This window comes from Trachemys scripta, chromosome 6 (assembly GCF_013100865.1).
Source record: "Trachemys scripta elegans isolate TJP31775 chromosome 6, CAS_Tse_1.0, whole genome shotgun sequence".
Classification (NCBI taxonomy): domain Eukaryota; kingdom Metazoa; phylum Chordata; order Testudines; family Emydidae; genus Trachemys; species Trachemys scripta.
Window position 1 is genome coordinate 95,052,883 of NC_048303.1, and position 12,132 is coordinate 95,065,014.

General features: G+C 39.1%; 1 protein-coding gene across 4 annotated transcripts in view; it reads right to left on the reverse strand.

The window, feature by feature from the left end:
* Positions 1-207: 207 nt before the first annotated feature.
* The window catches only part of PRUNE2 (prune homolog 2 with BCH domain), a 142,164-nt gene continuing 130,239 nt past the window's right edge, over positions 208-12,132 (reverse strand). Inside the window, exons 15-19 of one of the 4 annotated variants that reach the window (XM_034774233.1) lie at positions 10,816-10,914; positions 8,750-8,785; positions 8,162-8,200; positions 5,778-5,825; positions 208-1,277 (exon numbers count right to left, since the gene is read on the reverse strand). In XM_034774233.1, the coding sequence (XP_034630124.1) occupies positions 1,244-1,277; positions 5,778-5,825; positions 8,162-8,200; positions 8,750-8,785; positions 10,816-10,914 (256 nt within the window). In that variant the 3' untranslated portion in view covers positions 208-1,243. The remainder of the gene's footprint in view (positions 1,278-5,777; positions 5,826-8,161; positions 8,201-8,749; positions 8,786-10,815; positions 10,915-12,132) is intronic. The other 3 variants (XM_034774229.1, XM_034774230.1, XM_034774231.1) reach the window with 3 other exon arrangements.

The window sequence follows — 12,132 nt, forward strand, 5'->3', positions numbered from 1 at the left end:
CTAGTTTAATAATACTGCATAGGACCCCATAAATCCTAAGGATGGCCCTGCATTCTGTTATGCAAATACAGTGGTCACCATTAGAAAAAATCAAAACTTACCCATAACCACCACACCAAGTATTTCCCATGTTTAGCACACGGCCATGCTGTAGTGTCTTACATACCAGAATGTGGCATAGCAGCTGTGAATAAATGTTATTTGGGGGGTGGGGGGAAGGGTTATTTTCTGGCGAGTACTCTTGCTACATAACTCAAATTGCTTTTCAATCATTATTTTACTGATATAAAATATACTCTCAGAATATTTTGATATCAGCATTTAATGATCATGGCACCACGCTATGGATTTGTATATTTTATCTAGCACTTTGAGGATTTTCTATGTTAATACTACAAACATGGAATAATCAGCCTGTATTACTTGAGCTAAAGATGCCATTTTGAATTATCACAGTTTTAGATATACTGAGTTTGCGTTTTTTCATTTTTTCAACACTGTTAGGTCATGAGATAATCATTTAGAGGATTAATCACTTTTAAAAAAAGACTGACATTAAAAAATAAAAACACTGAACTCAATTACTAAAATCAAATTTTCAATTAGTTATTTTCTCTGAGAAATCTCTTTAATGACTCAAATATTTATTAAAAAATTAGACTTCTCTCTGGCCAAGCAAATTATTATGTAATGTTATCAGTAGCACAACCTGAACAAGTAGCGTTTCACAGACAGCAAGAGGTATCAACACAGTCAGAGAAAAATATGCAGCATCTCTAGAAGTATTTTAAACAGTAGTGTTATAGCTAGTCTGTGAAACAAACTAAGCTAAGTGTTTATTGTAATAATACCACTTTGTTAAGCTAGGCGTAAATGTTAAAATACTGAAGACAAAACATAACTACTCCATTGTGAGGGTTCCACTGAATTACCCATGAGGCACACATTGTTGGTTAACTCTGATATTTTTAAATTAAAAATATACACAGTTACATAAAACAATGCTAAATTAAATCTATTTTCTTATTGCAAATGATACTTCTGAAGATAATCTACAAAGTGAGAACCAAAGCCTGCAGCCTCTATGGCAACAGGGTCGGGCCCTTAGCTTTCTTCAGAAATTCTGAACAGCACAGAGCTAATCATAAAACTAAAGGAAATGAACCAAACTGTCCCTTCCTCCATGGCCTTCTGTGTCAGGGAGACAGATCCAGACAACCCCTCTTCTTCAAGTGCCTGGAAGTTAAGGTTTTTCTTTTTGCAGCGTCACATCAAGTCTTTAAAATAAACAAAACAATAAGTCAATGCTATGCAACACATTGCTACTTCTTTTCCCAGTCTTGAGGTTCCAGTCCTGCAGTGTGCTGAGCACTCTCATTGACTTCAATGCTCCAGTGTTAAATACTTAGTTTAGACAGTCCCTTTGGGCCCTCTCTTGCTTCTACTTAATATGGAAAAATTAAAGGCCTGATGCTGCTCCCTTTGTTGTCAATTGCCAAATTCTCTTTGATTGAGGTAGGAGTAGAATTGGGCCCAAAGTGTGTGTGTGGGGGGGAGGAGAGAGTGGGAACTAGGCTACACAATGGCTTCATTAAGGCTGTATCCAGAAACACATTTTTGCCATCCATCTCAAAGAGGCACTGGCAGCAATGTGGTCATATTTACTGGAATTTAAAATAAACTTGCAATGCAGACACACAATATCCTGCCAGCACAGATGGGCAACTCATCCATTTGCTCGAGCACATTGATTACTGAAATCTTAGATATACTATGTGGAGTTAATTATATACTTAAAAATGGAAATGAATGTAGATTTATACACCTCTACCTCGATATAACGTGACCCGATATAACACTAATTCAGATATAACATGGTAAAGCAGTGCTCTGGGGTGTGGCGGAGCCGCGCACTCTGGTGGATCAAAGCAAGTTCGATATAACACGGATTCAGCTATAACGCAATAAGATTTTTTGGTTCCCGAGGACAGCATTCTATTGGGGTAGAGGTGTATTTGCACTATATCATTTTAAAGCAGAGAGCTAGATTCCTTAAAGGAATAATATGGAGACATTATTTATGGAAGTTTCTGCCATGAAAATGAAGAAATGTCTAGACTAATGGTTATTCCCAAATGTCAATATTTGTAGAAGGCCAGTGTTTTCTCCATGCTGAAATGCATTAATGTCTACTGTACCTCTATGGGCCATTTTCCATAAATATATTTTTAAAAGGCATTGATCTCTAAAAATACAGCAAGGTTCATTGCAAGGGTGGACTTCCCCCTGCCATGCTTTCTGCTGCAGCCTTTGGCTACGCCCTTTGTATACATTTCTTCCTTTGAAAGGCAGGCACAGAACCCCTGGAATGGATGCTTCTACCACCATTAACTCCTGTATGGCTGGTGAATGAGAATTCCCTTGGGTCCCTGAGAGACCTACCATGGACAGCAGAAGTTCCCCATATCCAACCCATCCTCCTACCCCCTGAATGTGCCCCCTGCCCAACCTCTGGTTGTGCCCTGGCCCTGCAGTGTTCTTTAGGAAGGGAGCCTCATAGATTTGGAATGTGAGAAGTATTTTGTGAAGCTCTTGTTCATTCCTTCCATGTCCCTGTTTCCATCCCACACAGCTTTGCTCCCCTCTATCTTTACAAATGGAGAAGAAAATCAGGGCACCAGTAATCAGCAACACACCTGTCTGTAAGCGATGCTGTTTCTAATTGTAATAAGAGTAGCATTTATTAGTTAAAATTAAAAATCTGGAAAATATCTCCCCATTATGCCTTCAATGAATCCATCCCCCAGTTTCACTGGTATTCTTTAGAATAAGGAGCCACATTAGATCATTATTTTTCTTTGTAGAATACAGAGCTGCTGTAAAACTCTCCTGGAGGCATATTGCATATTTATGTTCCCACAGGATCAGTATTGTTTTTAAAACATGCAAAATGCTTCAGCGTACTGAATACTTGGTTTAAAGAAAAAAAAAAAAAAGAAAGTTGTCATTCAAACCACAAAACAGAAAACATGAGAGCACACCACCAGACAAAAGCCTTGCAAATGGATATAAAGAAAAAAACCACAACAAGCTAAGGGTCTGGGCAGACTCCAGAGAGGTTTCAGCAGAAAGCTTTGCACAAATCTGTTCAATATCCTATCAATGTCAATGAGAGGGTGTTTATAGGTGAAAACTGATTTTTGCAAGAATTTATGATTATGAACAAGGGTGAATTTTTGCCATTTTGGAAAATGGACACACATTTTTTTGGCATGAGAAATAGCAAGAGTTCAGCTCAGAATTCATCCCAAATGTTCACACCTTAGACCCAATGAAAATTCGATGTTCTCATTGATGAACTGTCATTTTTTGCTGCAAAAACAATCTTTTGCTTTTGTGGAAAACAGAAAAATTGGTGATGCCATAGCATTTTTTGCTTTTTTTGTCAAACCCCATGATTATTTTTAAAATCTGTTTTGGTAGTGGTACACTTTTTTTTTTTTTCCCCTTCCACAGAGCTTCAAGACTGAGGCTATGTCTACACTACGGACCTTACAGCGGCACAGCTATACTGCTACAGTTGTGTCGCTGTAAGATCTCCAGTGTAGCCGCTCTTTGCTGGCAGGAGAGAGCTCTCCTGCCAGCATACTTAAACCACACCCAATGAGCAGTGTTAGCTATGTCAGCAGGAGACCCTCTCCTGCCACCATAGCACTGTCCACACCAGCACTTTCACCGGTGAAACGTATGTCGGTCAGGGAGGTGTTTTTTCTCATCCATGGCCGACAAAAGTTTTACTGACAAAAGTGGTAGTATAGACAAAGTCTAAGTCTTAACGAGGTATCCTATGCCTGGGGGAGAAAAAAATATGTGCATGCATTTTAATAGGTGGACAGGCCTGCATGCCAGGGTTCTATTCTTGGTTCTGCCACAGATACCAGGTATGATCTTGAGACAGTTTAAAGTACAGTTTTATTCTGAAAAGCGACTATATAAAAATGCTTCCTCCTTATTCCACATATCAGTTCTCCATGGGAAGTCAGAGTCCTATCTGCTTGCTTATTTATAATTGTGCTACTACCAGAACAGAATTTTTCAATGAATCAGTAATGCTACTCTGCTTCCAGAATTAGGAATTAACACCTAGGGAGTGCTGTTTTGTACAGTAGAGACCCATTTTTTTTTATGTGATTTAAAATCAGCTTAATACAATATTTTGATATGTATAATTAGTCCAAAGTGAAACAGTGAAAGCAATGTTGGGGTAAATGGTTCAACAGCTGATAGGTACTGGAAGTCAATGGAACTGTACAAAGTATTTATATCTACACTAACATCTTCATAATTTTTTTTTGCATTTTTTTTAATTTTGGAAAAATTTTCCATTTTCTTGATTTTAATTTTTAAAATTGACATTTTTGGGGGAAAACCATTTAAAATTTGGAATTTTCTTTCAATAAAGATTGGTTTTCACAATGAAACATTGTAAAACTTCATTGAAAAGCAACATTGTGGGACCATGAAGCTGCCCAAAATAAATTTGCAGAATTTTAACTGAAATTTCACACAAAAAATTCTTGCATGGCCCAAGTGGTTATTTTAAAAGTAGAATCTATATTTTCCCCGAATTATACAGCTGAATAAAAAAACTCAGTGACAATAATGAAAAGTCCCATTATTCCCTGTTTTGGCACATTTCCAACTCGTTCTAGACAAGATCATGATGTTATAATTCGCCTTAAGTACTGGGCAGCAGCTGTTGTGCTGCCCCTGGAGCAGTCTGAAGGGGACATTGTGACCCTGAGTGTCCCAACCTCCATCCTGGTCTTCCCTGTGCTCTGGGGAAGGTATTAAACTGTGCTGGGTCTATCCTTGGTGCAGTATTATAACACACTGCTACACAGCCCAGTGCACTGGGTGGGTATAGCCAAGGGTGTACTCATAATGCACCCCTTCCCACCCACCTGTGCAGGTGGGGCACATAGCAGCTCTGCGGAACCTGCTGTCCATCACTGGCTGCTATCAATGACAGGAATTGGTAATGCAAGAAAGAACCTTACATGCCTTACACACTTTTGCAGCAACACAGGATAGGCAGTCTTACCCTCTGCTCACCTGCTTCGGTTATGAGGTGGCTTTAGGAGCCATGTGCCAAAATACTGCCTCAATGTTAACAACTGTGACTGATTATTGAACTGCTCCCATTACTCCCATTACCCAAAGTCCAATTTTGGGAAGGAGGGGCATAAACACACTGGAAATGAAGTTAGGGATTGCTGTGAAGGACATGAAGAAAAGAAGGGAATTTAGAGCTTGATCCAGAGCTCATTAAAATAAATGGAATGACTCTCATTTACTTCAATAAGCTTTGAAGCAGAAGCTTGGAATGTGCCACTGAAAAACAAACTTGTAACCAGTGAGACATGTGCCCTCCATCGCTCTGATCACTTTATATCTTTCCCCCCCACCCCACCCGCCATATGTCTTTGTTTTTTAACCTGTACAGTCATCAGGACAAGGACTGTGTTTGCCTCTGGTTGGAAAGCAGCTAGAACATTTAAAACTCCACTGCATTATAAATACATACAATTCAATCATCTTGAGTGCAGCAATGAAACACCATTTTTTCTGTTTGAACGCCCTGGATTAGGCTCTTGAAAAGAAAATTGAAAAGCATTTGGTCTTGCAAAAAACTATATGGAGTTTACCTAGCCCTCAAAATCAAACTGCATGGTCATAACATTACAATATAATTGTCATTAGTTGTGAATTCTTACTCCTGCTCCATAGAAGTCATTTCCGGCTCATTTGAGAGGCAGCTAGTTCTGGGTTCAAGAGAAAATAGGCAGCAGTAAACATTTTCTCTGCATTTCTCTCTCTTTTAAAATATGAAATTATATTTTGGGATGTAACTAACTGTAGTGAGTACTGGTGATTGGGCAATAACATAAAACAATGTTAACATGAATGTAACAGTTCAGTGTGTATGACATTACACTGATTAATGCAAAGGAGTCTTTTTATGGCTATTTCCTTAGAACATATTTGACTCTGGATGGGACGTACTACAAACAGACTCTGTACACCTAACAATAATGTCCCCATGTGCCTCTCCAGTCCCACCCTGCACTTCCTGTGCTATAATTTGCAACCTACACAGGAAAGGTTATTAACAAGATAGGAATTTTCTCCTATGCAGTGTTCCTTCTCAGGTATCCTGATTTATTTGGCACATACAGAATGCTGACAGCCCACAGAAGGATGTTTTGAATAGAATGGATGCAGTCCCACGTCTCACCGTGTTCTTCTTCTGTCCCTGTTTTTAGGTGTCTAGGTAAATCCCTGATGTCACATGCCCACAAATGTCAGATATTTGCTTTTTACAAGGGAGATTTAAATGTGAGTCAGTCAAGTTTCTCCAGGACTAACAGTTGGTGTATAGAAGGTGAATACAAGTATTTTGGATTTTTTACATCTCCTTTCTCTTTTGTGGCTACATAGGCTGAATTCTCAAAAGAATTTGATGGGAATGTCTGACCACAAATGAGGAGGCATCAGGAATCAATACAACAGACACAAAACTGCATGGCTGAAAATGTAAACTGCATAAAGCAAAAGAAGGAGACTGAAGAGAATCTTCAAAAACAGTGGCTGGTTCCAAAAAAGTAGGGAAAGAAGTCAGATAGGACCTGCAGATGCAACCCCCTTCTTCAGAGACCTTATGACTAATGTGCACAGAAAAAATATACTTTACAAAAAAAATACACTATAATCTATCTTTTGGTGTAGCACTGGAATAACAGTTTAATCATCTAAAGGGCAATTTGAATTAATGTCTTTGATAAATTTTAACTTCTTCAAAAATGGCAGTGTTGAGCCATCTATAGTTATGAATCTGAAATGGAAAACCAGGATTGTATTTTAAGGCTGTGCTGGCTAAAGCTCATGCAGTTAATTCAAGACTCATTTGCCCCATAACACTGCAAAATTGCTTTATCCCAGATAAAATCTGGAACTGGCCACATTTTAAAAGTTTTTGTCATCATAGTATCCACTCTCATTACCCATAACTTGGTGAAAGTGAAGTGTTGTGTGTCTCTATCTAGGGATTTCTACAGTGCTCTTCTTCCATACTGTCTGAGTGTGTCTTAGGGTCAAAGCAAAGGCATGGGAACCAGAAGGATACTAGGGTCTGATCCCCAGCTGAACCACTGATTTACTGTGTACCCCGTTGAAGGTATGTCAGTCAACCCATCTGGCAATTTGACTACATCATGGCCCAGTTTAACTGAGTAAATCAGTGTAATTTTTTGTTTCTGAAAAGTGTCCACACTGGATACTGTAAATGGAGTAAGTCATCTAATGAGTGGGGTAGGTGGAGTGCTTAAGGAACTACTCTAAAGGACTGATCAGCAGGGATCCTAGAAATCAGTTTGCCACAGAAAAATGTGGAATTTGCGTTTTCACAGAGAATCTTTTAGTTTTTACGTTTTGTGAAAAACTAAAAACATATACAGCAGAACCCTGTTTATCTGAGGTTCCATGATCCAGTTCTCCATATTAACCAAACCGGGGCTGACAGCTTGAGCCCCGCCATCTGGGGCTGACCCTGGTCCCAATTAGATCAGATAAACGGGGTTCAATAAACCATTGTGTTCAACTGATACCTATATATATTGTGTTTAGGGAAACTAAACTTCAGCATTTCATTTTAATCACAGAAAAATGTGGGGTTTTATGGGTTTTTTTATTGGAGAAACTGTTTTGTTTTTTTTAATCACAGAAAACTAGGTCCCTGCTGGTCAGGCACTCACTGACGTCAACAGCAAAATCTTTGTGAGAGAGGAGGAAATGGATTCTCAAATGTGGCATCCTTATACAGTAATTCAGATTATGATTTGCAGTGCTTAATTTGTAATGAAAGAGATGCTGGGGCTCAAGTAATTAGGTGCCAGGGCTCAAGCTATTTTTTTTACATTCATAACTGATGCACCAAGCCCAGAGGTGCTGGGGCTATCAACTGCCAAACCTAGAGGTACCAGGGCTCAGCCCTGAAGCACTGATGATCTCATTGCAGTGGCAAACATAATGTGGTTTCACCCAATCCATTCCTGTAAAGCAAATGAACGTAATGCCAGCAGCTAGCTGAAAACTGTCTTACTTAGCTGTTTCTGATGCTTCCCTCAGCTCTTCATCCAGTCTGCGTGAGTAAAAGTTATTGATGTCGAGAAGAAACAAAGAAGAAGCAAGCAGAGCATAAGAGAGAAGCAGAGCAATAGCAAAGCCAAGAACAAGTAAGGTACATGCTCCTAAAATAGTCCCTCCATTTTCTGCACTGTCCCTAGCGTTCTTCTATTCAATATTGCGTCATTTCTGCCTGTTCAGTTTTACCCTCTTTTACTCTGTAACTCCTTGTTGAGCTCATCTGGAGGCAGACACATACAAGTAGCAGGGGTTTGAGGCATGCTCTCTGTATGAAGCCGAAAACATTCCATTGCTTTACCAGATACAGTTAAATTAGCTGCAGCCTCGGTCAAGTCAAGGATTTTTCCAGTTTAGTAGGTTTTAGTTGCAAGGGAGGCTGATCTCAACAGCTCGAAGGGGGAAGTAAGACAGGAAATTACATACAAGCAAATGCACAGGAAACCTCTCTCAATCAGCTGTTGAGGTCACCTATGTGTGAAAGGCTGTTTCACACATGTTCACTCCATTATGGACAGTAGCATGAGCTGCAGAGTAAGAGTTTTACCTCATTCTTCTCTTAAAACACTTCTCTTCATCATACCTTACAAGATAAAAGTGAATGAAGGGGAAACATCTATAAATTCAGATAATATAGAAGTAGAAAAATGAGCAAACTTTATTTCACTGTTGTCCTCAATTAAAAACCAAACCAAACCCCAAAACAATAACCTAATCTATTTTGAACACCTCCTAATTAAAAAGAAAACAAGAAAAAACCTGGCATGAATCCATCTTTTGTCCATGGATCCAGCAGACTTGTTATTGGTTAAGGGGCAAACCCTGCACTAGTCAACAAAGGAACCAGGATGCTAACTGTTGCATTCTCTGCTATATTAATTCTTCTAATCAGAGCAGGATTATTCATGGCAGGCAGGGAAGAAGCAAACTGGAGCACAGTATACTGCTCTTTTTGCTGCTGATAGCAGCATATGCACTCACAGCCTGGGATGCAAGATACATCTCCTGGCCCCTCAGATCACACCCCTTGTACAGCTACAGAAACATGTACAGGAAAAGTGGGGAGGGGGAAAAAAAGATAAGGGGAATGACAACGACTTAAAAAAGGATCAAAGAGGGAGGGACAAGAAAGATGCCATGAAGTACAGAAGGAGAAAGGAAAGAAAGAAAAAATAAAAGAGAAAGGGTTGAGGACATTTGTAGAGAGCATTTGCATTTCTAGGATATTAATCCATTTCAACTTTTTCAGATCAAAAACTGCCAGCTGAGTATTATTATAACTACTCCGCATCAACACATTTATCCTGTCAGTAAAGTAGTTGCACAGACAATGAAATATCCTCTATCTGTGCATAATCTTACTCCCCAGAACATCCTTCCTCAATAGCACTGAACTGTCTTTACCAGTATCACTATGCTTTCCAGAGCTATTGAATCTGAGGCGCTTGCATGTCTCAAAATATCTCATTTCCTGCCCCCTGCATCCATATGTTTTATAAATGCAATTGAAAGCTGTTTGTTAAATCTATGGTATAGATTGAGGCATTTTTGTATGCATCTCTGACATCTACACTGAATAGCTTGTAAAATATAGGACAGCATCCATACTCATCTCAGATTGTCACCTACTGCAGAACTGAAAATGAGGGAGAGGCTGAAATTATTTAGTAAGATTAAAAAACTTGGAAGTCAATCATAGTTTCTTTATGGATCATTATTGCAAAGTTACATTATCTCTGACATGCATTATTTTTTAATTCTGTGTGTCAGACATACCCAGTTTTGAACAAGGCAAAGGAAGTGTGCTAAGACCCCTTCTTTGCAAAATAAATCTTCACAAAGGGAAGTGTATGTACACCCCAGTGTGAAGAACCCTTTTTTTTTTTTTTTTTTTTTTTTTTTAAAGAGATGTCACAAGCACCTCTAACCAGGGCAGTTATTTCCTTGCTTGCCCCACTACTACTTATGGAAGCAATATGGTTTCCTCGCCAGGCTAATTGCGGTTTCCCATTTTCAATGATTTGACAAAAGATAATAGGTGAGCCCCAGGGCTTTCACTGTGCAAAAGATAGTGATCTTATCAATTGGCTATCTTTGAATTATTGCTTCCATCCTAAATGCAGTAAGATTAAAGACAAAAAGCACAGTAAGACTTAACTGCAGAGCAATCGTTCAAAATGTACTGTGATACTCATTAAAGGATTAAGCTTTCCTGTCCTGTGTTCAGGTTATGATTAGTGAATGAAGAGTTTGTTCTGATTAGATAATAACTCTTTCTTGTGTTTGACTGAATGCTTTACTGCTTCAGAGTGGGATGGAGTTCTTGTGGAACCAGGCAAAACTGGAATTGGCTCACTCCTGCTCGTGCAGCTGAATTAGTGCTGACTCTTACTAATTCTTAATAAAATTAAAAGTTTTCTAACTCCCATATAGACTTTTGAATATTAGCCCTCCAATCCAAACATCATAAATAATCATGTCACTCCATGTGAAATGGGATTTAGAAGCAAAATCTGGTTACAGTTCAGGCTTCCAAATAACAATACCTTGCTTGGATGATGGTAACATTTTTCTCCCGTATAAGTACATTCTTTCTTATTATGCTTCACTTACTTGACAATACTCTCTGGTATGTGTACATATTCCATTGGAATCAGATCACTGAGTTCTGCCAATGTGCCAACATACTGGATCTTGCTGCTGAATTTCGAACTGAAACACAGAAATGCCACAGATGATTTCATTTCCCCCTTCACAATCTCACTCTTAAAGAAAACACAGGGGGTGGAGCCTCCCCTTCTGTTGTGAGTGCTCACTGAGGGATTACCTGATTATAACATGGCCATACCGGCTCAAACCAAAGCTCCATCTAGCCCAGTATCCTGTCTTCCAACAGTGGCCAATGCCAGGTGCCCCACAGGGAATGAACAGAAGAGGTAATCATCAAGTGATCCATCCCCTTTCACCCATTCCCAGCTTCTGGCAAACAGAGGCTAGGGACACCATCCCTGCCCATCCTGCCTAATAGCCATTGATGGACCTATCCTCTATGAATTTATCTAGTTCTTTTTTGAACCCTGTTATAGTCTTGGCCTTCATAACATCCTCTGGCAAGGAGTTCCACAGGTTGAATGTGCATTGTGTGAAAAAATACTTCCTTTTATTTGTTTTAAACCTGCTGCCTATTAATTTCACTGGGTAATCCCTATTTCTTGTGTTATGAGAAGAAATAAATAACGCTTCCTTATTTACTTTCTCAACACCAATTATGATTTTATAGACCTCTATCATATCCTCCCTTAGTCATCTCTTTTTCCAAGCTGAAAAGTTCCAGTCTTATTAATCTCTCCTCATACGGCAGCCATTCCATACCCCTAATAATTTTCATTGCCCTTTTCTGAACCTTTTCCAATTCCAGTATATCTTTTTTGAGATGAGGCGACCCATATGTGCATGCAGTATTCAAGATGTGGGCGTACTGTACCATGGCTTTATATAGAGGCAGTATTATATTTTCTGTCTTATTATCTATCTTCCCAACATTCTGTTTGCTTTTTTTGACTGCCTCTGCATATGGATTGGATGTTTTCAGGGGACTATTCACAATGATGCCAAGATCTCTTTCTTGAGTGGTAACAGCAAATTTAGACCCCATCATTTTATATGTGTAGTTGGGATTATGTTTTCTAATATGCATTACTTTGCATTTATCAACATTGAATGCTTCTGCCATGTTGTTGCCCAGTCACCCAGTTTTGAGAGATACTTTTGTAGCTCTTCGCAATCTGCCTGGGATTTAACTATCTTGAGTAGTTTTGTATCATCTGCAAATTTTGCCACCTCACTGTTTACTCCTTTTTCCAGATCATTTATGAATATGTTGAATAGGACTGGGCCCAGTAGACCCCAGCAGGACACCACTATTTACCT